Raw genomic sequence first — 27,951 nt, 5'->3', positions numbered from 1 at the left:
GTCAGACGTCCACACTCTACACGCTTTGCTTCCAAGCACTGCTATAAACAGCAGAAGTAAGCAAGAATGTTATAACTTAGTGTTCAAGACCATACTGTGCCGAGTGGTTTCACTCTTGAGTACTTAAGCTCTGTAACCATAGTAACTGTCTTTATACTTTTTGATCAGATCTCGTATTTTACAGTGCATGCTTCAAATTCATATCCTGTCTCCCTTCTTCACACCATGCGTCTCTCCACTTTAAACCACATCTCTCTTCTTTGCACTGTGCCTCTTCTTTACACCTCCCTCCTTCACACCACACCTCCCCCCTTCACACCACACCTCCCCCCTTCACACCACACCTCCCTCCTTCACACCACACCTCCCTCCTTCACACCACACCTCCCTCCTTCACACCACACCTCCCCCCTTCACACCACACCTCCCTCCTTCACACCACACCTCCCTCCTTCACACCACACCTCCCTCCTTCACACCACACCTCCCTCCTTCACACCACACCTCCCCCCTTCACACCACACCTCCCTCCTTCATACCACACCTCCCTCCTTCACACCACACCTCCCTCCTTCACACCCACACCTCCCCCTTCACACCACACCTCCCTCCTTCACACCACACCTCCCTCCTTCACACCACACCTCCCTCCTTCACACCACACCTCCCTCCTTCACACCACACCTCCCCCTTCACACCACACCTCCCCCTTCACACACACCTCCCTCCTCACTCACACACAGACCTCCCCCTTCACACCAGACCTCCACCTTCACACCACACCTCCCCCTTCACACCACACCTCCCTCTTTCACACCACACCTCCCTCCTTCACACCACGCCTCCCCCCTTCACACCACACCTCCCTCCTTCACACCACACCTCCCCCCTTCACACCACACCTCCACCTTCACCCCCCTTCACACCACACCTCCCCTTCACACCACACCTCCCTCCTTCACACCATACCTCCCTCCTTCACACCACACCTCCCTCCTTCACACCACACCTCCCCCTTCACACCACGCCTCCCTCCTTCACACCACGCCTCCCCCTTCACACCACGCCTCCCCCCTTCACACCACACCTCCCTCCTTCACACACACCTCCCCCCTTCACACCACCACTCCCTCCTTCACACCACACCTCCCCCCTTCACACCACACCTCCCCCCTTCACACCACACCTCCCTCCTTCACACCACACCTCCCTCCTTCACACGACACCTCCCTTCACACCACACCTCCCCCTTCACACCACACCTCCCCCTTCACACCACACCTCCCTCCTTCACACCACACCCTCCCCCTTCACACCACACCTCCCTCCTTCACACCACACCTCCCTCCTTCACACCACACCTCCCTCCTTCACACCACACCTCCACCTTCCCCACCCTTCACACCAGACCTCCCCTTCACACCACACCTCCCTCCTTCACACCACGCCTCCCCCTTCACACCACACCTCCCTCCTTCACACCACGCCTCCCCCCTTCACACCACACCTCCACCTTCACCCCCCTTCACACCACACCTCCACCTTCACCCCCCCTTCACACCACACCTCCCCCTTCACACCACACCTCCCTCCTTCACACCACACCTCCCTCCTTCACACCACACCTCCCTCCTTCACACCACCCTCCCCCTTCACCACACACCTCCCTCCTTCACACCACGCCTCCCCCTTCCAACCACACCTCCCTCCTTCACACCTCCCTCCTTCACACCTCCCTCCTTCACACCACACCTCCCCCTTCACACCACACCTCCCTCCTTCACACCACACCTCCCTCCTTCACACCACACCTCCCCCCTTCACACCACACCTCCCTCCTTCACACCACACCTCCACCTTCACCCCCCTTCACACCACACCTCCCCCCTTCACACCACACCTCCCTCCTTCACACCACACCTCCACCTTCCCCCCCTTCACACCACACCTCCCCCTTCACATCACACCTCCCCCTTCACACCACACCTCCCTCCTTCACACCACACCTCCCTCCTTCACACCACACCTCCCCCTTCACACCACACCTCCACCTTCACCCCCCTTCACACCACACCTCCCTCCTTCACACCACACCTCCCCCCTTCACACCACACCTTCACCCCCCCTTCACACCACACCTCCACCTTCACCCCCCCTTCACACCACACCTCCCTCCTTCACACCACACCTCCCTCCTTCACACCACACCTCCCTCCTTCACACCACACCTCCCCCCTTCACACCACACCTCCACCTTCACCCCCCCCTCCCCTTCACACCACACCTCCCCCTTCACACCACACCTCCCCCCTTCACACCACACCTCCCCCCTTCACACCACACCTCCACTTCACCTCCCTTCACACCACACCTCCCTCCTTCACACCACACCTCCCCCTTCACACCACACCTCCACCTTCACCCCCCCTTCACACCACACCTCCCCCTTCACACCACACCTCCCCCTTCACACCACACCTCCCCCTTCACACCACACCTCCACCTTCACCCCCCTTCACACCACACCTCCCCCTTCACACCACACCTCCCCCTTCACACCACACCTCCACCTTCACCCCCCCCTTCACACCACACCTCCCCCTTCACACCACACCTCCCCCCTTCACACCACACCTCCCCCTTCACACCATACCTCCTTCCTTCACACCACACCTCCCCCCCTTCACACCACACCTCCCCCCTTCACACCACACCTCCCTCCCTTCACACCACACCTCCCCCTTCACACCACACCTCCCTCCTTCACACCACACCTCCCCCCTTCACACCACACCTCACCTTCACACCACACCTCCACCTTCACCCCCCCTTCACACCACCCTCCCCCCTTCACACCACACCTCCCCCCTTCACACCACAACCTCCCCCTTCACACCACCCTCCACCTTCACCCCCCCCTTCACACCACACCTCCCCCTTCACACCACACCTCCACCTTCACCCCCCCTTCACACCACCCTCCCCCCTTCACACCACCACCCCCCCTTCACACCACACCTCCCCCCTTCACACCACACCTCCCTCTGTCTCACTCATACTAATTCTATTCAGTTGATATGGTCGTATCAATGTTCAGACAGACTTAAATTTCAAAATCTTTTCACCTCAGCATAAAACCAAAGAAGAACCTTCTACTTGGTTCCTCTTCCTACCGGAAACAGCAGCCAAATTTCCCTCATATTGCAACCTAGCATCTTGAAAAAGTAACGATTGGGTGATTATAACTGGAATGCTTTTCATCATATATCTACTTCATCACATTCTGTGTCATGTCACACTTCTTTAATCATGTTTTACACAGTCTAGCTGTCACTTGAAGAGAAATCATCATCATCATTATCATCAACGTCCGCTTTCCATGCTAGCATGTGTTGGACGGTTTGACTGAAGGTGGGCGAACCAGATGGCTGCACCAGGCTCCAATCTTGATCTGACAGAGTTTCTACGGCTGGATGCCCTTCCTAACGCCAACCACTCTGAGAGTGCAGTGTGTGCTTTTTATGTGCCACTGGCATGGGGGCCAGTCAGGTGGTACTGGCAACGACCTCGCTCAAATCTTTTTACACATACCACCGGCACAGGTGTCAGTAAGGCGACATTGGTAACAATCCCGCTCGAATGGTGCCTCTTACATGCCACTGGCACGGAAACTAGTTAGCCTCTCTGGCAACGATCATGCTCGGATGGTGCTCTTAGCACCCTACTAGCACGGGTACAAGTGCCAGTAAGGTGACGCTGGTAACGATCGCACTCGAATGGTGCCTTTTATGTGCCACTGGCACAGAAGCCAGTTAGCTGCTCTGTCAACAATCATGCTCGTATGGTGCTCTTTGCACCCCGCTAGCACAGGTGCCCATCATTGAATTTTACTTTGATTTCGATTTCACTTGCCTCAACAGGTCTTTGCAAGCAGAGTTTAGTGTCCAAAGAAGGAAAAGGTACCATAAATGGGCTGCTTACGCTCCTGGCACAGGCCATGAGGTTATGGTTGATATTGTTTACTTCCTTGTCAGTATTGATCATGCAGACCTTTGATCAGTGATATTCCATCGATTGTGTGGTCTTTTAGTCCAAGATATTATATTGGAATAAACTACATGATCTAAAGCAGTGGTTCTCAGTGATTTTTTTGCCTTCTCTGATTCTCATATTACTCAACTGGATGCTTGCAAATGTCATTAGAATCCTTTGGATGGGGGGAGCCTGGTTAGATATTTCATTCCACAAAAGCTAGATTTCAGAGCAGGACTGAATGGTAAAATTAAGATCAGACTCGATCGAACTTTATTATTGCTCCTTTGTCTTCCTTGCCATGAATGAAGTATTTTGAGGCTGAAATTTCAGTTTACTATTCTTTAGTTTTTGAACAGTTTATATATTTGAAATGTGCTTCATGGGTTTTGTGTTATTTTTCTTTTTATATTTGTAGGAATGGATGACTTGGCAGCGGTGTGCTAATTATCTGATTTATAGAGGTGTTTCAAGAATTAAGTGTGTTGAATTATTACAGTCGATTATTTACTATCTTACTCGGGAAGGTCTTATTAACATTGGTTTGCTGCATGATCCACCAACTAGCTTATTGCTACCAAATGTAAACTATGAAAATGTAAGTGTCATTCAATTTACTATGGCTTTCGCCAGCACACACACGTTTTGTCTGGTCCTGGTCACAAGAAAGTTATATAGAAATAAGAAGAGAATACAACTGAGTAAAAAGAAAAGGGAAACAGCATGTAACGCAAACACTACAGAGCAACAATCCTATTCCAGCACTAAGAAACAATTTTTTAAAATTATGACATTAAAATAATTATAAAAATAAAGTTGGTATTTATATGAAAATTTTTAAAAATCAATTAAGAGAAAGAAGAGAGTTTAAATTTGGGCAGATCTGATGGTGTCATCTAGTAGTTATGATGATACATATTTGATGGTTACATTGTGAAGAATAGCATGTGTTTAGGTAAAAGCTTATAAAGATTGATACAACATACACAACATAAAATCAAGAAGGGAAAAAGAATGGGTAATTAAAGTAAATTGCATGTTTTACGAATATTAAAACTATCAAATATCCAGTAAAAATGAGAGAAAGTAGAGCAAAATTATTCTCCCAGAAATACTGTTTCTTATTTATACAAGCATAAGACAACATAGAAACAATGAAATTGTATACTTTACAAATGCTAAATATCTAACAAGAATGAGAGAATATATCACCAAATTGATCTCTCAGAAGTACCTGCTAGTTGCATCCAGTTTTAAGATGTAATTTCAAATCTTGTAGTTGTCAATATATCTCTTTTCAGTTTATTATCTCTTGTTGGATTCTAATTCAATATCTTTTTTGTGTTACAGCATTCAGTTATTGTGGTTGGGGCTGGCATTACTGGACTAGCAGCAGCGAGACAGTTATCTAATTTTGGAGTGAAGGTTAGTTCTGAATCCTTTAGCATTTAAACTGGCCATCTCTGGCCAAAATATTCTCTGTCTGCTTTACAATCAGACTAACTGGCTCTGGCCTCTCATACCTACCCTATAATGTCATTCTAAAAATAGTCACATTATCAAAATCTTGAAGCTACAACACAATTCATGATTAATTCAAAACAACGTGAATGAATAAACAGCATATTTAACAGAATAACTTTTGAATGCAAAAAGATTAAAGTATTTCTTTTCAGTTGATATCTTTGCTACAGGCGTCTGCGTTAGTCACCGACAAAGGCAGGATTCACATAAATACCACTGATTTAATCTAACTTTAACCAGTATTATTATCTTAATATATAGGTGCAGGCATGGCCGTGGGGTTATGGAATTTGCTTCCCAGTCACATAGTTTCAAGTTCAGTCCCATTGCATGGCACCTTGACTGACCAAAACCTTGTGAGTTGATCTGGTAGACAGAAACTGAAAGAAGCTTGTTGTGTGTGTGATTGTGTTTCCATGCCTGGACATTGTGTAATAGTTGTAAATGGGTGTCATAGTCATTCATTTCCAATATTTTGTAATGTGTTGCATGAGGCTGTTTGATAAGAAGAGCACTGAGGATTTGATGGGGATGCTGGGGTTGGAAGAATCAGTGGAACGGCTGGCAAGGGTGAATGGAGTTTGGTGGTATGTGCATGTGTTGAGGAGGGGTGAGGAGCATGTTCTGAAGAGGATACGGTAAAGAGTTTGAGGTAAATGGACAACAAAGACAACATTGTTTTTATTCCAAAGGAATAAACGATGTAAAATAATATTATCTTCTCATCAGGAAAGAAAGAGAACCTATCTCAACAAAAAGACATTATAACAAATTAGATGACTGCATAAATGATCATCTAAATTGTTATATATATATATATATATATATATATATATATATATATATATATATATATATATACATACACAATAGGCTTTTTTCAGTTGCTATCTACAAAATCCATTAATAAGGCTTTAGTCAGTCTGGGCCATGCAGTGGGACTGAACCCAAAAACCACATTGATTGGGAAGCAAGCTTCTTAATCACTCACCCACACTTGTGCCTATTTTAATGGTTTCAGTCATAGGACTATGCCTATGCTGGAGCATAGCAAATCAAAAACACTTAATGTAGAACAGAAATTAGATTCATTCGTTATTCTTCCTATTCAACTCCCCATAAAGCCATTGTTGTTTAGCTCCAGGTCATCTCTGATTAAATAGACCTTCAATTAAAGATTTTCTAGTTATTCCCATGTAAAAAGTGCCATTTGAATGTGGCTGATGCCAGTGCCACCTGACTGGCTCCCATGCCAGTGGCACGTAAAAAGCACCCACTACACTCTCGGAGTGGCTGATGTTAGGAAGGGCATCCAGCTGTAGAAATCATGCCAAATCAGACTGATGCTGCCAGTTCTCAGTCAAACCGTCTAACCCAGACCAGCATGGAAAGTGGACGTTAAACGATGATGATAATAACCCATCCCATTTTTTTTCTTTTTTGCATAACACTAGATTAATTTGTCTTTCATTATTTTTAATGTGTTATTTGATGGAGATTTGGTTGCTATTTCTAGCATTTTTAGCAGCCATAAAGATGTACTGTTTCGCTGGACTTTATTTGTTTCATTTTTTTTTTAAACTCTGAACATAGCAAAAATACGTGGTTGTGTAAAGAAAGATGATGGTGACTAAGAGTTGATAAGACAGATCCAAGTAGGAGAAATGGGCTGGATAAACAAGGAAAGCCTGGAGAAGACAATTTGGGGAGCATTTTCAAGTTGACCTTTGAAATGTTGTCTCACATAATTGACTCTGAAATAAATTACAGCCTTTAAAATATGTAATTTGGTCTGATTGTTATAAATGATGAACAACCTTAGAATGTGTGTGTGTGTGTGTGCGCCTATGTGACAGACAGACAGACAGTGTGTGTGTGACAGTAGTTGCACAGGATTCAGAGAGAAACAGATTGACCCTTTTTTTTTTTTTTTTTTTTGCTGACATAGAGTTTTTGAAAGCCTGGATATTGATGGAACCCTTTAAAGATCTTTAAACTGTTATGAGACTGCCTCTCATCCTATGCTATAAAGCTTCATTTTAAGGCATGCATTATAATTTCGTGTAAGAAACTTTTGTTCAGCTAGGTTCTAATCATCATCATCATCATCATTTAACGTCCATTTTCCATGCAAGCATGGATTGGACAGTTTGACCAGAGCTGGAGAACTGCATCAGGTTCCAGTCTGATTTCACTTGGTTTCTATGGTTAGGTGTCCCTTCCTAATGCTAACCATTTTACAGTGTGTGCTAGATGCTTTTAATGTGGCATAAGCACATTGATATACCATTGGTATAAGTGCTTTTTATGTGGCCCCAGCACAGTACTCTTACAGGCCAATCCTCTTCACCAAGGGGATCTGGCCTGAATATTTCTGTAGTGGCGGATGGGTCTTCTTGAGTACAGCAAGGCACCAGGTGTCTCGGTCTTTTGTCATTTCATCCAAAAGTTTAGCGTCCTGAGGTGGTCATCCTAACAAGCACCAACTTTAATAATGTAGAAGTTATTTTTTACTATATTCCTTGAAATTGGTGATTAATTTCAAAATTAATAAAAGCACATAGTGTATTTCAGCAAAACTGTGGTTGTAAAAGTGTTAAGTTTATCTAAGAATTAAGATGAAATTAAAAGACTTCATGAGAAATGGTAAGACATTTGAAATTTATGACATACATTGTGATAACTGCCTGTAAACATTATAACAATGAGTGTTGATGATAGATTTCTCTACTGTCTGGATTTTCTTTCATTCAATTCATATTTTTATAAGACTTTTATAAGTTGTTTATAAATATCCTTTAATTGTAGCCTCAAGCAGCTGTATCTTATCAACGTAGATCTTCACCTTTTTCAAATGTTTACACTATGAAGTGACTTACATTATTATCTGAATTATATAAACTTGAAACCAATGACTGTAAATTCTTGCAAATAAATTGTTGTATTTTTGATATCACTTAAGACTTTATATTAATTTATATCTTATTTCTATTTTCTGATTAATATTTTTCTTTTTACTGATCAGGTGACTGTATTGGAGGCTCAGAACTGTTTAGGAGGCAGGGTTGATGAAGCAAGTAATATTGGAGATATGTGTTTGGGCCAAGGAACTCAAATAATCAACAACTGTGTTAATAACCCAATTTGTTTGATGTGCATGCAGGTGAGTTTGTGGCTTTGATCAACAGGGAAAAAGCAATTACCATCTCGCCAGTCCAGTTGCATTAGTATATGTGGTTATCATTTTTAGCATTTTTTTTTTTTTAGTTTCATGGATGACACGTTAACTTTTTATTTATAAATGAAATGTTAAACCTTGGTTCAATCATTCTATTGTTCCCTTAGCTATGACACATGTGTTTTTGCTTTGATTATTTTGTTAGATATTTATCACTCTCATTTTCCTATAGATAATAAGAAGGGGCAGCTATCTGTAAAACACTGCTTCAAACAGTTCCTGCAAGCAAATAGATTCTAAATTCCAACCCTTGTTATCATAATATAAAAGTTTTCTAAAGTGTGAGTAGATTTTAAAGGTTTTAGCTTAACTTTGGTTTCATGGCATCAAGAATTAGAGTTTAATGCTGGTTTTGTGGGATTATGGTTGGTTTGATTCAGGCCTTATGACATTAGGGTTAGAACATAGTGCTGGTCTTTTGACATTAAACATATGGAAAAAATATATCTTCTACAGATATAATGCTAATCTGTTACAGGCAACAATTCCAGATAATCCAACAGGTTTGAAAATTGAGATATGTAGAATTATGACACTGCCCAATTGCACTATAATGCAACCCATTCTACACATATGCACACATGAAACTATAAGTTTGTGGTTGAATATCATAGCTATTTCAGTTTCAGCCTATATTAGTATGACAAATATGGAAACTTTAAGAAATGTGTATTGGAGGAAATATGGTTTCTCTTTCCATCCTATCAAAGGCACTTTTAATATCTGAACATACTGTATGGGAGCTGATATTTTTAACTTTGGTGATTACTGGTTTACATCTAGTATTTAATTTAGCATTTCATTCTTTTGTGATCAGTAATATAAGCTGCAGTAATATTCTGACAGCAAATAGATTTGGCTCTTCTCTGGAGAAAAATGTGTCTCTGCCCTCCTTGTTGCTGCAGAAGCTGTTAATCAACACCAGCCACTCTGATTTGGTATTCTCTGTTTGCCATGGGTTTCAACCAGAAATTTACTAAGCTAACAAAACGTCTTGCAGATAAGATTAACCATAGAATATATTTAAAACGAAAACCTTTCATAAGTAGTGAGAAAGTGTAGATTTTGAATATTTTATTTTCAGGCAGACATAGATATGAAAATTATTCGAGACAAATATGAATTAATCTTTGAAAATGGTCAGCTGGCACTGCCAGAATCTTGTCGCCGGTTGAATTTCCACTTTAATGCTATTCTCGATGTTATTGCTGAATGGAGGAAAGATAATGCTTTGGCAAAAGATACAGGCTTATTAAGTAAGTACATTTGTTACAAGTGTTTCCCATGTTAAATAGTCTGCATAATTTATTTATATGCTTTAGCTTATGTTTAATTTGGTTCTTAGCCCCAGAGTGAACTCCTATCTTCACAAAACTTTTCAATTTCTTCCTATCTCAATGAAAATCCCTTGGACCCTCCTATTTGCTGGTCTTTTGCACTCCTAATATCTCAAAGTTGATGGGAAGGTGACAGTCATTAAAAGAACACCTCCAACACCTTAAATTCCTCTCCTTCTTCAAAGACCATCAATAACTTCTGGAGACCTACAGCAATAATCTTCTGGAGACCTGCTCTCCTGTGTCACTCACTAATGGACCTTCACTCTTGAAAAATTTAATAAGAACATATGTATTTACATGACATGTCTGGAATGCAAATCTCCTAGCTAGACTAGGCTTCATTATCTCTTGGCTAGGGTGCTTTCAGTCAGATCACACCATGATGTTATGTAATGATTAAGCCTTCTCTCTGACCCATACTTTTGCAACCCATAGTTTGCCCCATGGTTTCATTTCAGTCTTCCACACTTTTATATAAACAACCTATTTGAAATTTCCTCTTGCGGTGCTGCTGACTGCAGATGATTTGACCTGTCATTCCTCTCCAACTGTCTGTGTTCAAGTGTCATCTCCATGTCAACTCGGTGCTATACGTCATATCTATACCGACCCCGTGCATAAAACCCTCAAAAGCATTCTCCGATGAGGCCATATCAATCTTCTCTCCATCAACAATAAACAAAAATATAATCACTACACCTCACTCAAAAAAGTTTTAGGCCTCACCACCACCACCAATAAAGATCTCTCTTGCTGCTCTCTTAGCATCAACTTAGCAAAGACTACATCACAAGGACTGATCTTTCTTCTGGGGTTAAAAATACAGCCTCTTCCTCCTTAACTACTTACTCTACAAAGCTTAAGTGAGGACTACAATAATGGAGTGCTAAAAGCCCATCTCCAAAGAAGGTTACCTTACCTTAAGCCTGCTACTATGGTGGCTGCTGTTCCCAAGAGTTGGGTGGTGTCATGCCACATGCACTTAGGCCCTCCTAACTTATTTGCCTCTTTCTCTTCTTTTCATCACTCATATTATGTCCTTTCCATCACTGCACTAACCACATCACCCAGTCCTTTCTCCCCAACAGGCCCTTGAAATCCCATCCTGCCCATTTTTTTTCCAGTAATTATTCAAGAGGAACATGAATTCTATCAATCTCACCAATCAGAGAGATCCCATTAAGACTGTTGGTACAGCTCTTACAGTTCCTTTCTCCAGATCAAACCATTAAAGAAACCCATTTAAGTTTAGTAATAAATTTTTGTGTTCAGAATTTGTTTTGGTTTTACGTATTTTTAAAGTAACTTTATTGTTTTCTTTCTTCAACAGTGATGACATTAACCTTTTACGGTGACTCCACATTTTTTTCTTTTTATATTACATAAGACAGCATCACAAAACCTATTCCCCTTTAGGGTCAGGAAATATTCCCAACCTGAACAGCAGTTAGTTAAAATATGACCAGTACCGATACATTTCCTATACAGTATCTCTCTCTCTCTTTCTCAGATTCTTGAAAGGATCTAAGGAAAATGTTCCTGTCAACCTCTATCCTCTCTCTCTTTCTGCACCATTTCTGTTTCTCTGAACCTACTGATTCTGTACACAACCTAAAACAACTGCAATTCCTTCACCTCACCTGTTTCTGCCCTTCCTAATATACATTATTTTTCAGTCCTGTACCAAACATTTCGGCAGATATTTTTTCCAAGAACTGCTTCTCTGTTTAGTTTCCAACCCTGCCACAATCCAACCTGAAAATTAACCACATTCTTATTCTTTAGTTTCAGAAAGGTGTCAGACATATTGTCTTTTTGTTTTCTCCCCCCCCCCCATTAATTAAAAGCTAATACAGATCACATGCTATCATTCAATACTCAGATATTTCTTGGGTTCCTTCTAAATATTACATCTTTCGTATACTTTTATTTTAGGTTCTTTATTAAAATGAAAATTATACAAGTTGCACATTTATACATAAACGCACATATATATATTTCTTTTACTGTAGTTTTGTGTTGTTACAGGCAAGTTTCGAGAAGCCCATGACCAATTTTTGGAGCAGTCCCAAATAGAATTTTCTCTGGTGAGATATTCAGATTCTTTAAAACTAATTTTGAAATCAGAAATATCTTTTGATATTTCTGCTTGTCTCCGTGTTTCTGCCTTCAAATGTTGAACCCATTTGACCCTGGTGCAGGCATGGCTTTGGTTTTAAGAACCTTGCTTTGCAACCATGTACTTACAAGTTCAGTTCCATTGCATAGCTCCTTGCATAAATGCCTTCTACTTTGGCTGATCAATGCCTTGGGAGTGAATTTGGTATGTGGAAGCCCATCATATACACATATATATATGTGTCTTTCTGTTTTTGTTTGTCCCCACCCCATGCTTGACAACTGGTGGTGGGGGTGGGGGTGTTAACGTCCCTGTAACAAGTACCACACTTAAAATGTAAATACTGGGGTGGAATTATTCCACTGAACCCTTCAAGGCAATGCCTCAGGATGGTTGCAGTCCAATAACTAAATCAAAAGATAAAAGATGGAATGAAATTGAAGAGATAATTGAAATCTTTAACATTAATGAAATAATTTCATGTGTTTTGCTTTAAGCAATCTTTTTAACTATGAAATGGAACTGAAGAGGTCATCAGATTCTTTAATATAACAAAGCATTATTATGAAGATTTATGAATGTATTTATCAAAATAGAAATGAGAAAATTTATAAAACATAAATTTCTTGTTAGTCTCTACTTTGCTGGTACCAAGTCATCCTCAAGTTGTTTTCATCTAGAATTACTCTTTTACTCTTTTACTTGTTTCAGTCATTTGAATGCGGCCATGCTGGAGCACCGCCTTTAGTCGAGCAAATCGACCCCGGGACTTATTCTTTGTAAGCCCAGTACTTATTCTATCGGTCTCTTTTGCCGAACCGCTAAGTGACGGGGACGTAAACACACCAGCATCGGTTGTCAAGCAATGCTAGAGGGACAAACACAGACACACACACACACACATATATATACATATATACGACAGGCTTCTTTCAGTTTCCGTCTACCAAATCCACTCACAAGGTATTGGTCGGCCCGGGGCTATAGCAGAAGACACTTGCCCAAGATGCCACGCAGTGGGACTGAACCCGGAACCATGTGGTTTGTTAGCAAGCTACTTACCACACAGCCACTCCTGCACCTAATTAAAATACTTATTTTTATAATCATCATCTAATACCTACTAACTTAAATTGTAATCACTTACCTAAAGTTACAGCATTGGGTCAGGTTTCTTGGTCACCATATTCTTTAATTTGTACTTCTTATAACACAGCAAATAAATTCCATAGTTGAATATCGAATGGTTTTCTATGGATTTGAACCATTTTTATTTAACATGGAGACTGAACAAGGGTGGGATGTGCCTTACATAACGTCAGTTAACCATTCACCATATTTATACTCTTCACATACACATACAATCCTCAGTTTCCCAAAGCTGAATTTTGTAATACAGTGTAATATTTCTTAAATGTTTGAGATATGCTAATTTGCTCACAACTTCTGAAATTTAAATCTCATATTTATATATATATATATTATATATATATATATATATATATATATATATATATATATATATATATATATCTGTAAAATAATATGTGACAATTATTCAATAGCCAAGATAAACCTCTGAGTTTCGGATGCTGAGGTGGAAATCTACAACACCATCTCTTCGGTTATCTGGCCATCTGAAAAACTCTATGAAAAAAAAAATTTCCTCTATTTACATAATATTGAGGTCTCTTTCTTTCTTTTATTATCTTACCGTTTTTACCAATATATATATATATATATATATGTATGTATGTATGTATGTATGTATGTATATAAAATCAGAGTGGTACAACAAGGCACCAATATTCACTGGAAAATAGCAATCGATACAAATACAATGCTATTGTAAAGCTTCACTGCGTATATACTGGCAAAGACGTGTGTGTGCAACAAACATGAAAAATTTGTCTTGCCTCTAAGAACATTTGATAAATGGACAACTCAGAATCGGATAATGCAGGACCGGTTTCTGATTCTTCAAATACGTTTGACAAGGTAAATTTGATCGGTCTTCATCAGCTGCATTTACCTAGACAATATTTCAGATGTTGCCACATCAATGCCAGTATACTTGCCTGAACACCTAACCATTGACAGAATGAGAACAGTGAAAAAGTATTTATATCAGCAAAAGACTTTATTCCTTATCCAATGCCCTACATGTCGCCGTTTTCAAGCCTAGCCAGGCTCATGGGCCCAGTTTCCCGGTTTCTGTGGCATATGTGTTCCCCCCAGCTGGACGGGACGCCAGTCCATTGCAGCATTACTCAAGAAACAGGAAGAGAGAGTGAGAGAAAGTTGTGGCGGAAGAGTACAACAGGGGTCGCCACCACCCCCTGCCGGAGCCTCGTGGAGCTTTAGATGTTTTCGCTCAATAAACACACACAACGCCCGGTCTGGGAATCGAAACCGCGAGTCCACTGCCCTAACCACTGGGCCATTGCACCCCCACAATGCCCTACATGTACCAACCTTAAATGTTAACCATACATGACCAATCCTTCTCAGTTCCTATATTTTAAAGGAGCTGTGAACATTCAACCTTTCGTCCCAATCATTCATGTTCTTCCCATATTGTAAAACACAACTGAAACTCAGGCCATAGAAATTATTGTGAATACTCATTATGATGAAATATTTTGAAACTCTGCTGTTCAATCTATTTTGTGTGAGTGCATGTTTATGCACACATACAGGCACACAGTTGTCTTATTACACAAAATTTTGAAATTTGTTTAAAGAATTATATATAGGCGCAGGAGTGGCTGTGTGGTAAGTAGCTTGCTTGTCAACCACATGATTCCGTGCTCAGTCCCACCTTGGGCAGGTGTCTTCTACTATAGCCTCAGCCTGATCAAAGTCTTGTGAGTGGATTTGGTAGACGGAAACTGAAAAGAAGCTCGTCGTATATATATATATATATATATATATATATATATGTGTGCGTGTTTATTTTTTGTTGTCCCCCCAACATTGCTTGACAACCGATGCTGGTGTGTTTACGTCCCCGTAACTTAGCAGTTCGGCAAAAGAGACCGATAGAATAAGTACTAGGCTTCCAAAGAATAAGTCCTGGGGTCGATTTGCTTGACTAAAGCCGGTGCTCCAGCATGGTCACAGTCAAATGACTGAAACAAGTAAAAGAGTTTGAACCAAATCCTTTTAAAAATAAAAATATTTTAGGATATTTTTTCTGATTTAAACCTGGATGAAATAACTTAAGTCTCACTTTCCAGTGGTGCTTTCCCACTGAACAAGTTTTGCCTGTCGTTTTTTTTATATTTTCTACTCAAAGTAATTGATACTCTTATTCAAGTTAATCTGTGTCACTTTATTAGGTTAGGTGTGGCTGTGTGGTAAGAAGCTAGCTTCCCAACCACATGGTTTCGAGTTCAGTCTCACTGCATGGCACCTTGGGCACGTATCTTCTACTATGGCCTTGGGCTGACCAAAGCCTTGTGAGTGGATCTGGTAGACAGAAACTGCAAGAAGCCTGGCATGTATATATATATATGTGTATGAGGACCAAAGAGCTGAGGTATTTCGGATTGCCAGACAGTGTGTCAGAGAAAATAGTGATGTTACAGGAGAGAAATGTGTCTGCATGGATGATGGGGCACTTGCTTTTAATGTTGGTGAAAAGAAAGAGGCTTGGAGAAGCCATTATGAAAGACTGCTGAACGAGGAGAATGAATGGGAGGAAGAGAGCCTGCCAAATGTTGACCCAGTAGAGGGACCAGCTACTCGAATAGACAGCTCCCTTGTAGATAAGGCAATTAAGGATATGAAACCAGGCAAAGCCCCCGGCCCATCAGGAATCACTGCTGAGATGCTTAAAACAGCTGGTTATGTGGGCTATGGCATAGTCACCCGCATTGTAAACCAGGTAGTTCACAATGGAGTCATACCCAATGACTGGCGCAGCAGCACCATAGTCAACTGCTACAAGGGTAAGGGTGATGCTCTAGATAGAAATAACTACAGGGGTATCAAACTGTTGGACCAGGTGATGAAGGTCTCAGAGAGGGTCATAACCCATCTCATTAGGGAGAGAATTTGCTTAGATGCGGTTTTGTACCAGGTAGAAGCACCACTGATGCTATATTCCTGGTCCGACAACTGCAGGAGAAGTACCTAGCTAAAGATAAACCCCTCTACATAGCTTTTGTGGACTTGGAGAAAGCCTTTGACAGGGTTCCCCGTTCCCTTATTTGGTGGTCGATGCGGAAACTGGAGATTGACGAATGGCTAATAAGGGCTGTACAGGCTCTATACAGAGAGGCTGTCAGCAAGGTTAGGATTGGCAACGAATATAGTGAAGAATTCCAGGTAGAAGTAGGTGTGCACCAGGGCTCAGCCCTCAGTCCCCTTTTATTCATCATAGTCCTCCAGGCAATAACAGAGGAATTCAAAACGGGATGCCCCTGGAAGCTCCTCTATGCTGATGACCTAGCTCTCATAGCAGAATCACTACCGGAACTAGAAAAGAAATTTCGGGTGTGGAAGCAAGGGTTAGAATCAAAGGGCCTTAGAGTAAATGTAGCAAAAAACCAAAGTAATAGTAAGCAGCAAGGCGTACTCAGCACACACCCTCTCGGGTAGGTGGCCCTGCTCAATCTGTAGGAAAGGTACAGGTAGAAACTCCATAAGATGCACCCAATGTAAGCTATGGACGCATAAGAGGTGCAGCAACATTAAAGGGAAATTAACAGATAAGATAGCTTTCATGTGCGGCAGATGCACAGGGGCAATAGACACAACAGACACTCAGAAAACAGATTCCATCACACTCCAGGGAGAGAAACTAGAAGTAGTTGATAGTTTCCGCTACCTGGGTGACCAAGTTAGTAGCGGAGGTGGATGCACAGAGAGTATCACCACTAGAATACGAATAGCCTGGGCAAAGTTCAGAAAGCTCCTACCCCTACTGGCGACAAAGGGTCTCTCCCTCAGAGCGAAAGGTAGATTGTATGATGCATGTGTGCGAACTGCCATGCTTCACGGTAATGAAACATGGGCTGTGACTGCAGAGGACATGCGTAGACTTGAAAGAAATGAAGCTAGCATGATCCGCTGGATGTGTAGTGTCAGTGTGCACGCACGACAGAGTGTAAGCATCCTGAGAGAAATGCTGGATATAAGAAGCATCAGATGTGGTGTGCAAGAGCGACGCTTGCGATGGTATGGTCATGTGCTGCGGATGGATGAAGAGAGATGTGTGAAGAAGTGCCACTCCCAAACAGTTGAAGGTATCAGGGGGAGAGGTAGATCCAGGAAGACATGGGATGAGGTAGTCAAGCATGACCTCAGAGCATTGGGCCTCACTGAGGCAATGGCGAAGGACCGAGATCTCTGGAGATATGCTGTGACTGCAAAGACCCGGGCTGCTTCCTGTATCAGTTCCACATAGCCCCTGCCCATTCAAAGTACCCCGGATCCCAGATAGTCCTGCTGTGCCTGAGGAGATCTGTTGAGTCAAGTACATGAACATGAACGTCGAAATAAATATCAATGGAAATAGGAGTTATGATGCCTGTGCCGGTGGCACATAAAAAGTACTATCCGAACGTGGCCGATGCCAGCGCTGCCCCGACTGGACTCTGTGCCGGTAAGACCATCCGAACGTTGCCAGCGCCGCCTTGGCTGGCTCCCGTGCCGCTGGCACGTTAAAAGCTCGAACCGATCGTGACCGATGCCGGACCCCCCGGCCCCTGTGCAGGTGGCACGTAAAAAGCACCCACTCCACTCGCGGAGTGGTTGACGTTAGGAAGGGCATCCAGCCGTAGAAACTCTGCCAGATCAGACTGGAGCCTGGAGCGGCCCCTGGCTTCCCAGACCCCGGTCGAACCGTCCAACCCGTGCTAGCGCGGAAAACGGACGTTAAACGATGATGATGATGATATATATTTGTGTGTGTCTTTGTCCCCCCATCACTGCTTGATGACCAGTGTTGGTGTGTTTACATCCCCATAGCTTCGCAGTTTGGCAAAGAGACCAGTGCAATAAGTACTAGGCTTTAGACTATTAGTCCTGAGGGTGATTTATTCAATTAAAAAAAAAGCATTTAAGATCATTGTCTCAATTTGATCTAAATTCTCAAAACCGTTTCTTTATTTTCTTGTATTCTAGTCAAGACTTCGAATCAGAAATAAAAGAAACAATAAGCTAAGGATGACTTTTGTTGTGTGAAGTTTTTCACTAGACAAACTTTTTTTAAAGGAAATAAGGAATTAATGATTTAAATGCTCCAAAATCAATATGAAATGTTTTGTGTTACTGTGTTTATGGAATTATCATTGGCTATTATTTGACTATTATTTTTTTTTTTTTTTTACTTTAGGACGAAGAAAAGATCCTTGAGTATTATCTGGGTCACATGGAGTTGGTCAGTGGTTGCAGTGTTGAAGATTTATCATCAATGCATTGGGATCAACATGAAGCTTTTCCTCAGCTCGGCAGCTCCAGCATAATGTTATGTCAAGGACTATCAGAACTATTATGTCTTCTCTCTAAAGATTTAGATATTCAATATAATGTTGAGGTCTGTGGATATTTTCTTTAGAAATAATTCTTTTTCTGGGATCAGGTGTGATGGTGTGAGTAAGAAGTGGTTTGGAGTTCAGTGCCTCTGTGTGGTACCTTGAGCGAGTGGCTTCTACTCTACCCCAGTATTAAGCAAAGCCTTGTGGAGAGATAAAAAATTAAGTAAACCAATAAAACAAAATATTTTCTCTGATTATAACCAGAAAGGATGAAAGTCAAAATAGATTTGCTGAGAGCAACTTTACCTTCCATCCTGGTCAAGTTCTGGGGTTGATAATACCAGCTAAATTCCTTTCTCCTAATTTCAGGCCTTATGCCTATGCTAGAAACACCTATTAAATTTATAGGTACCAGCATGGCTATTTGGTTGAGAAGTTTTCTTCACAACTATATGGTTTTGAGTTCAGTCCCACTGTCTGGCACCTTAGTCAAATGTTTTCTACTACAACCCCAAGTCAACCAAAGCCCTGTGAGAGAATTTGGTAAACAGGAACTAAAAGAACCCCATTGTGTGTGTGTGTGAGTGAATGGGCTTGTATTTCTTTGTAAGCAAAGGGTTCATTCATACAGTGTCATTTGTTTCCAGTCCTTGGCATTAAATATGTCCAGGCTGCTTGTTATTTGTTAGACTGAAAGATTGTTATCCCACTTGGAAACAAGGTCATTCAGCCAAAGAAAACCCTGTTCCAACATACATATCCGACCCATGCATGCATGGAAAATTAGACATTAAAATGATGAACAAGTTATGCTAACAAGTGGGTTGGCTTGTGTAAATTTAAATGTTTATAGATGACTTGCTGGTCCAAGAGGGCATCTGTCCCATTCTACAGCTAACTCCTCCCTCATGAAGCGGAAATCATACTTATTTTACAGCTAAGTAGACAAAAGCAAACAGTAACTAAGTTTGAAGTTATGTCTTTGTGGTCAACGTAAATAAGGATTTAGCAGATAAGCATAAATAAGGATTTAGAGTTGATTAGCATTAGTGACCATTTATAGGAATGGTCACTCAGTAAAACTTAATATGAATGTACGTTTTGTAGGAATGGGGCTTCATACAAATATTAAATTTGCTTAACTTTGACTAAAACCTCTTTGGCTTTCAGGTTGTAAAGATTGACTATAGTGAAGCTGATGTGATAGTGCATGCATCATCTGGAGCTGTTTTCCGAGCCAATAAGGTCTGTTCAATCACACTTTATGACTTATTAGCTTTTTAAGTTAATTAGAGTCAACATTTCTAATTATTTAATCGTTATTTATGTTTAATTACAGTTATTTGTAGCACTTTTGATTCTCAACTTCAAATAGTTAATGTTGCCTTCTCTCTCTCTCTCTCTCTCTTTCAATAATTAGACTCATCTAAATTGACTGGGCAAAGCAGTCAGCTGGGACCCTAATGTTCTGGAGAGAGGGATCAAATTATGATAGGTTAAAATGTCAAAATATGTTTGGTTAATGCTAAAGTGGTAGATTAGAAAAATTGATAGAACAAATACCAAAATGCCTTTTAGTATTTATTAGTATTTGGTTACGTTGCTTTACATTTTGAGTTCAAATCCTACTCCTTATCGAGTTTGCTTTTCATCCTTACTAGGTTGTAATTGAGAATAGAAGTTTTTTTTTTAAAGTTGAAAATTTTTAATTTTTTTAATTTTTACCCATTCACCAGACATCTTTGACTTTTAAAGCTATAAAATGGTCAACATTTAGTTGTTGTTTTTTGTGGAACAGCTTCAATAATGACAGTTAGTTATTGTCCATTGAAGGTCATCATCAACCTTTGCCATCTTCAAGTATCATCTTTAATTAGTAATTAATGGTTGTTACTAACAAACAATACTCGAACTCCTACCTGTTCAGATTAGAGTTTTGTTACCTGGAGCACAAAGCTATTCATTCTCTACATTAATTATAAAAACATTATAGCATGTAATGTAGAGTAAATTACTCAGAGATGCTTTTGTATGAGAAGAAGTTAGAATCAGATTGACATATTTAATACAAGGAAAATTACAAAGCTAGTTAGAAATATTTATAATGAGAGAATATAAGAAAACATGTAATCAATGACTGACAACTCTTGACTTGTTTCAGTCTTATTATAAACTTATTAGCAAATCAATAGATTTCACTGTACCTGCCAAAGTAGTGATAGGAGGGTCTATCAGTAAATATAGTGGTTAACTTTTGCCAGGCTTGTAATATTTATTTTCCCTTCAACTTTACATTGTTAATAGCTTCCCATTTTCTCTCTATTATATAAAGCAACATAATTAGATACACAAAACGCAACCACAGAAACATTAGTATGTAAAGTAAATTGTTTTTTTTTTTCTACATTACCAGGTGTTGGTTACAGTTCCCTTATCTGTGTTACAAAAAGATGTTATTGATTTTGTGCCTCATCTGCCAGTAGAGAAAACTAAAGCAATTAAGTCGCTTGGTGCTGGTGTTATTGAAATGGTAAGTCTTGAGAATTAGAATTCTTTTTAATGTTTCTTGCAAAGTAGGTGGGTGGGTGCAGAATCCTTTGAAGGATGAACAAAATTCCTTGTGGTATTTCTTTACATCTATAAGAAAACGAGAATTAACATTGAAGTTGTTATTATTTAACCCCAGTCAGAGATATAGCTGCTATTTCTGTAAGGCTGAGTGAGCACATAGAGCAGAGATTCTCAACATGGGAGGTACCACTCCCAAGGTGGTGCTGGGTATGTTGAAGGGGATGTTAGCCCTCAGAGGGCTGTGAGGTGGGGATGGGGCAATGAGGTAATATAACCTACTAGTTTTGTCTTTTTCATGCTTTAGCTGATTACTGCCTGTGTGTCTGTATGTCTGTCTGTCTGTGTGAGGAAATATCAGTTGACTGTGACCAGCAGTTCTTTGGATCTTTGACTCAAAGCAGTGTGTGTGTGATTTACAGTAGAGTTTTGTTAACAATGTTCTAAATTGGTGAATCCAATTGTTTATTTTTGTTGTTTGTAGATTTTTAGCTGAAATGTTTCCAAGTTTCTAAACTGTTGCTGTTGTTGTTGTTCAGATTGTTTTGCAGTTCAAGAAGAACTTTTGGCGTGAGAAGGTGAAAGATGTTGATGTCTTTGGTTATATTGCCTCTGATGAAAGCTGCCGGGGGCTGTTCAGTGTGTTCTATGATCTCTCAAAAGTCCAGGTGAGAATCAAGAAATTGTTCAACGTCAATTTTTAATCTTTTTTTATATATCCATCATTTTCCATAATTTTAGACCTTGGAGACATTTTTATTTAAATCTTGTTTTTGCATTGTTAAGCATTTCATTATTTTCAATATTGAGTCTGGATAAATATTTTACTTTGCATTTTACTTTAAACATACACTCACGGAGTGGTTGACGTTAGGAAGGGCATCCAGCTGTAGAAACACTGCCAGATCTGACTGGCCTGGTGCAGCCTTCGGGCTTGCCAGACCCCAGTTGAACCGTCCAACTCATGCTAGCATGGAAAGCGGACGTTAAACGATGATGATGATGATGATGATACATACATACACACTGACACACACACACACACACATGCAATTTCTTGTATTAATTGTACTTTTTTACTTCCTATTCTGTCCCTTGTCAGAAATCTGGCAAAGAGACTCACGTTTTAGTGACCTATATTGCTGGGAATGGTCTGAAAAAAGTGATGGGTAAATCAAGTGAAGAAATTGTACAAGCGTGTATGGATGTCTTGAGTAAGCTGTTCCCAGAACAGGTTAGTATTTATATTTAAATTAAGTTTAATATACATGTATGTGTATGTTTACTCCTCCCAGCATGGTTCCAGAGTCAACCCTTCCATGTGACATCTTGGGCAAATGTCTTCTATAACTCCAGACTAACCAAAGTCTTATAAGTGGATTTGGTAGATGAAAACTAGAAAAAAAATGCTTTAATATATGAAAGAAGGTTTGAAAATGCAATTTTAAAAGATGTTTATTTACTTTACCGGTTTCACTTTTTAGAAAAATATTGTCAAAAGTAACATGTAAAAGTTTGGTTGTGTTAATTATTGGTTGTCACAAAATGCTACAATACATATATACGGTCTTTGGAAACAAGAACATGTTAAGAACATAAAAAAGTTTAACAAGTTCATTAAAATATTGGGCACAAAAGATTACAATGTATATATACATTCTCAAGAAAATGTTAAAGACAGTTTCCAGAAAGAATTATTAAAAAGTTCAGTGGAATATTGGTATTGTATCTGTATATACATACAAAAAACAGAATATTATAAGTTCAAAAAAGTTTACATTTTAGTAGTAGGGAAGCTCAAACTGACCTGGTCCACCATGTTATCGTAAAAGACTCCTGGTATATATATATATATATATATATATATATATACCAGGTCAGGTTAAAATGAAAATGCATACACAGCAACTATAGGCAAATACAAACATTGGTACCAAATACAGGCAGAAAGATATTCAGGTTATGTATACAATTAATTGAACTCTACTGAGTTTATTACTAGCTCTGGGGTGAATCCAGAAATGCACAATGAAGGTTGTGAAATCACTAAATACGCACTTGCCATGGACTTTGGAAAATTGTTAAATGTTCCTAATATTGTGGTTTGTGTACTCATCTGAAGATGTTTTTTTTTTTATATAATGATATGATTTATCCATTAATCAATTAACAAGAATTCAGTGAGAAGTCTTCTGTAAAAAATATTTCTGGTCATGGGGAAATATGTCACTTATCAAAAGATGAAGATTAGTGTCAGAGAGGCATTCTGCCATAGAAAAATCTGTCTCAGCAAATTCTAATCAACCTATGTGAACATGAAAATGACAATGATTTATACACATATCTCAAAATTTATGTTTACTTTTCCACCCCAGCATGAGTTGAAAGTGTCTTTCATTCATCATGGTCCTTTTTCATAGGATACATGGAGAAACATAATTGTTCTTGTTATTCATGTCATACTTTTGCTATAGTTTTTTTTTGTTTGTTTTTTGTTTTTACACCTCGGTGTCCTTGCTATCACCAACTACTTTACAGCATGCACTGAGTGCATTTAATGCCACCGCTATCGGAGCGGTTTCCTCCATCAAAACTGAAGAGTCCTTCCTGTATGTCACTGACTGGATTGGTCTATCTAACTGCTTGCAGTGGTGGACCTCTTGTTACTTAATGTAAAGGAGGTAATCTTTGTTTAGCCCTGTCCTCTGTTCATAGAGCAGCCAACCTATTATCAAAGGCATTCAGAAAGACAAAGTATGTAGAGATGCTTTTAAGATGGCAAGATGTGATTTAAGGAGGTTATGGTTTTCGTTCCCACATTGAGGAAGGAACCAGGCTGCTGAAGTTCTGCGATGCAAATGATCTTATGTTTTTTAATACTAACTTCAGGAAACCTGCCAGCCACCTATTCACCTGCTGATTTAGTAGACACACTAGTCAAATTGACTACACCTTCACCAGGAAACAGAAAAGATGGCTACTTATAAGTGCCAAAACTTTTCCAGGTGAAGAATGCACCCCACAACATAGATTAGTAGTTAGCAACTTCAAGATCAGGGCTAAATGGATGCCCAGAAGACGACCAATATGGAGAAGAAGGGTCTAGAAGCTTAAGGATCCTGCAAATGGACAGAGATTTAGAGACGTATTACTCGAAGCCTTAGATGAAATAGAGGGAGATATAGCATCAGATAATGTGGAAGACAACTGGAGGTTTCTACGGGACAACCTGCTGAGAGCCACTGTCCAGATCTGTGGCTGGTGCAAAGTCCCCTCAAGACCCAAAATAACGTGGTGGTGGAACAATATTGTTGACAGGGCTATTAGACAAAAGAAACAAGCTTGGAAGGACTGGAAGAACGGTGGGAGCAGGGAAGTGTATCAGACTGCCAGAAGGGAAGCTAGGAGACAGGTATATTTAGCCAGAGGGGAAGCAGATAAGAAAAAATTTGCCAATGTTCTGTGCTGTGAGGATGAAAGACTTGAGGTATTTCGTGTTGCAAGACAGTGTGTGAGAGAGAATCGTGACGTGGTAGGAGAGAAATGTGTTCGCAAGGATGACGGTTCACTTGCGCTAAATGAGGCTGCAAAGAGAGAGGTTTGGAGATGCCACTATGAAAGGTTGCTAAATTAAGAGAATGAATGGGAGAAAGAGAGTCTGCCAAATGTCGACCCAATAGAGGGACCAGCTATCTGAATTGACAGTACCTTGATAGATAAAGCAATTAAGAGTATGAAGACAGGGTAAGCCCCCGGCACATCAGGAATCACTGCAGAGATGCTTGAAATATCTGGCAGTGTCAGCTGTAATCTAGTCACCCGTATAGTCAATTTCTGGTAAGACAGCTGCAGGAGAAATACCTAGCCAGAGATAAGCCTCTGTTCCTAACCTTCGTTGACATGGAGAAAGCTTTTGACAGAGTACCCCAATCCCTTGTCTGGTGGTCAATGCGGAAACTAGGGATAGATGAATGGTTAGCGAGAGCTGTACAAGCCATGTACAGGGATGCTGTCAGTAAGATGAGGGTTGGCAATGAGTACAGTTAAGAATTCCAGGTAGGGGTCCACCAAGGATCAGTCCTCAGACCCCTCCTATTTATCATAGTCCTCCAGGCAATAACAGAGGAATTCAAGACAGGATATCCCTGGGAGCTCCTCTATGCTGATGACCTTGCTCTAATTGCTGTGTCACTATCAGAACTGGAGAAGTTTCAGGTAAGGAAGCAAGTATTAGAATCGAAGGGCCTTAGAGTCAACTTAGCTAAAACCAAAGTCTTAATAAGTAGGAAGGTAGACAAACGATAAGTCCCTTCAGGTAGATGGCCCTGCTCAATCTGTAGCAAAGGCATAGGTAGAAACTCCATAAGATGTTCCCAGTGTAAGCCATGGACACATAAGAGGTGCAGCAATATCAAAAGAAGGCTAACTAGGAAGATAGTTTTTGTGTGTGTCAAATGCTCAGGAGCAATAAACACTGAAAATGTGCAGAAAACAGCCTCCGTCACATTCCAGGGGAAAAAACTACAAGTAATTGATAGCTTCTGTTACCTATGTGACCAAGTCAGTAGTGGGGGTGGATGCTCTGAAAGTGTAGCTGCTAGAATAAGAATAGCCTGGGCAAAGTTCAATATTTTATCAGAAGAAAGTCTTTTCAAATATTCTTGTTTTGACTGCAGAAAATCCCAGAACCTGAGCAGTATTACACAAGTCACTGGCAGAAAGAAAGTTCCAATCGTATGTCTTACAGTTATGTCCCGGTTGGTGTAGACGCTTCTGTTTACACACACATTGCACAACAGCTCCATGACAAGATTTTTTTTGCTGGAGAAGTAAGTACTACATTTTCATGTTGTGATAACCTTGTTTTTTTAAAAGATATTTGCCTAGTTTAACCCTATCATGATCCTATTTTCAATGAAATATACTGCCTGTGTGTGTGTTTCGATTAGTTTTTAAAATAATCAAGAATTTGGAAGATAAAGTAAAGTAACATTTTCTATATTTTTTTGTTGCTTGGGACAGAATTTAACAGAAGCTTCTTTCTAAAATTATGACAGAAGGTTTTAATTTAAATAAAAAAGGCAAGATTATTGCAGTAATAAGTTCAGTTATTGGGTGAAGGAGTGGGGACCAGGGATAAGGGAATAGCATTTTTAAGTTACAGGCCCTTAGATGGAGTGTGGAATATTGGTGCTTTGAAGTAATTAAATACAACAAACTCTCCTGTAAATTTAATTTTTGTTTTTCTTGACGATGCAGGCCTTAATCACTTTCTTTGACTTCTGGATGTTACTCTTACTTTAATATAAATATGAACACTTTATAGAATGGACGGTTTTGTGTTGTGCAGTCACAATTAGTTTCTCCCTGCTTTCCCATCTCCCACTTCGCTTTCGTAATCTCACAAACTCAACCCATCCACTCACCCTATCCAATCCGTGGCTCCACTTATATGCATTTCTCTGTAACTTGAATGGACCCATTCTTTACATCTTCAACATCTCCCCCACCTCTCTCTCCTTTACTGCAAGGCACCTATTTCTGACCCTTTGTTCATACCAGGGGGGCAGGCAGCTATACCAGTTAGTGTCTATCATAATCCAGTATCTTTATGATGCTATTTCTATTGAAACACATTACCTATGTGTTTGAATTAATTTTTAAAATAATGAAAATATGGTTAAATTTGGCATACTGGTTTTCTCAGAAATGCTTTTCATGTAGAATTATGATCCAAGGTTTCCATATGGATATTTAAAAATGAACAATTTTATCTCATAGAACTGGATGAACAGTCTTAGATTGGTTGCTGTCTAAAGATTTAAATCATTGTTACTTCCTTTATAAATAGTCTTTCATGAATAATTATGGACCAAAGTTTCAATTTAAATATGGACACCTGGAAACAAACAATTTTATAGCATAGAACTGATGGGGCAGTCTTAGCTTTGTAGGTATCAAATTATCGAGTTATTTCCTTTTATAAGTGGTTGCTAATTATTTGAAAATCTATTTCAGGCCACCTGCCGGCAGTTTCCACAGTCACTGGCTGGTGCTTATTGGAGTGGATTAAGAGAGACTGAAACAATTCTGAAGTGTTTTGATCAATGACCTGCCAACAACCGACTTCCCTTCGATCACCTCCACTCACTTTCTCTTTGATTTCATTCTGTGCATGATGTTTAATGAAATTCTCCTCGTTTGTTGCCTCGTCAGTCTCTCCACAATAAGCCAATATTTGTTAAACACTTGGCTCTACTGTTATAATTTCTGATCTAATACACTTGTTACTCATTTATTACAAGCAACTGTACACTCATCATTATTCTATATAAATTATTATTATTATCATTTTATTTTATTTCGTATATATATATATATATATATATATATCGTTGCCATTTTGGCATTTCAAAATAAAGAATTGTTGAGCCATGGTATTCCTCCATGGAATTTCCTAAATTTTAATTTTAATTGAAATTTTTTTCCTTTTTGAAAGAATATGAAGCTGTATGGAAATGAGACATGAAACACCGGGTTGTAAAGGCTACCCGTAAAGGCTACCCGTAAAGGCTGCCCGTAAAGGCTACCCGTAAAGGCTGCCCGTAAAGGCTACCCGTAAAGGCTACCCGTAAAGGCTAGGGA

At 40.2% G+C, this 27,951-nt stretch overlaps 1 protein-coding gene across 2 annotated transcripts in view; it reads left to right on the top strand.

The window, feature by feature from the left end:
* The window catches only part of LOC115209333 (lysine-specific histone demethylase 1B), a 46,765-nt gene extending 19,108 nt beyond the window's left edge, over positions 1-27,657 (top strand). For both annotated transcript variants that reach the window (XM_029777695.2, XM_036501631.1), the window contains exons 9-20: positions 4,451-4,630; positions 5,383-5,457; positions 8,582-8,719; positions 9,879-10,050; positions 12,163-12,221; positions 18,597-18,797; positions 19,909-19,983; positions 21,152-21,268; positions 21,846-21,974; positions 22,409-22,540; positions 25,983-26,135; positions 27,325-27,657. In XM_029777695.2, the coding sequence (XP_029633555.1) occupies positions 4,451-4,630; positions 5,383-5,457; positions 8,582-8,719; positions 9,879-10,050; positions 12,163-12,221; positions 18,597-18,797; positions 19,909-19,983; positions 21,152-21,268; positions 21,846-21,974; positions 22,409-22,540; positions 25,983-26,135; positions 27,325-27,417 (1,524 nt within the window). In that variant the 3' untranslated portion in view covers positions 27,418-27,657. The remainder of the gene's footprint in view (positions 1-4,450; positions 4,631-5,382; positions 5,458-8,581; positions 8,720-9,878; positions 10,051-12,162; positions 12,222-18,596; positions 18,798-19,908; positions 19,984-21,151; positions 21,269-21,845; positions 21,975-22,408; positions 22,541-25,982; positions 26,136-27,324) is intronic.
* Positions 27,658-27,951: the final 294 nt, after the last annotated feature.

This window comes from Octopus sinensis, linkage group LG3 (genome assembly GCF_006345805.1).
Source record: "Octopus sinensis linkage group LG3, ASM634580v1, whole genome shotgun sequence".
Taxonomy (NCBI): Eukaryota; Metazoa; Mollusca; class Cephalopoda; order Octopoda; family Octopodidae; genus Octopus; species Octopus sinensis.
This window is presented reverse-complemented; position numbering and strand designations above follow the sequence as displayed.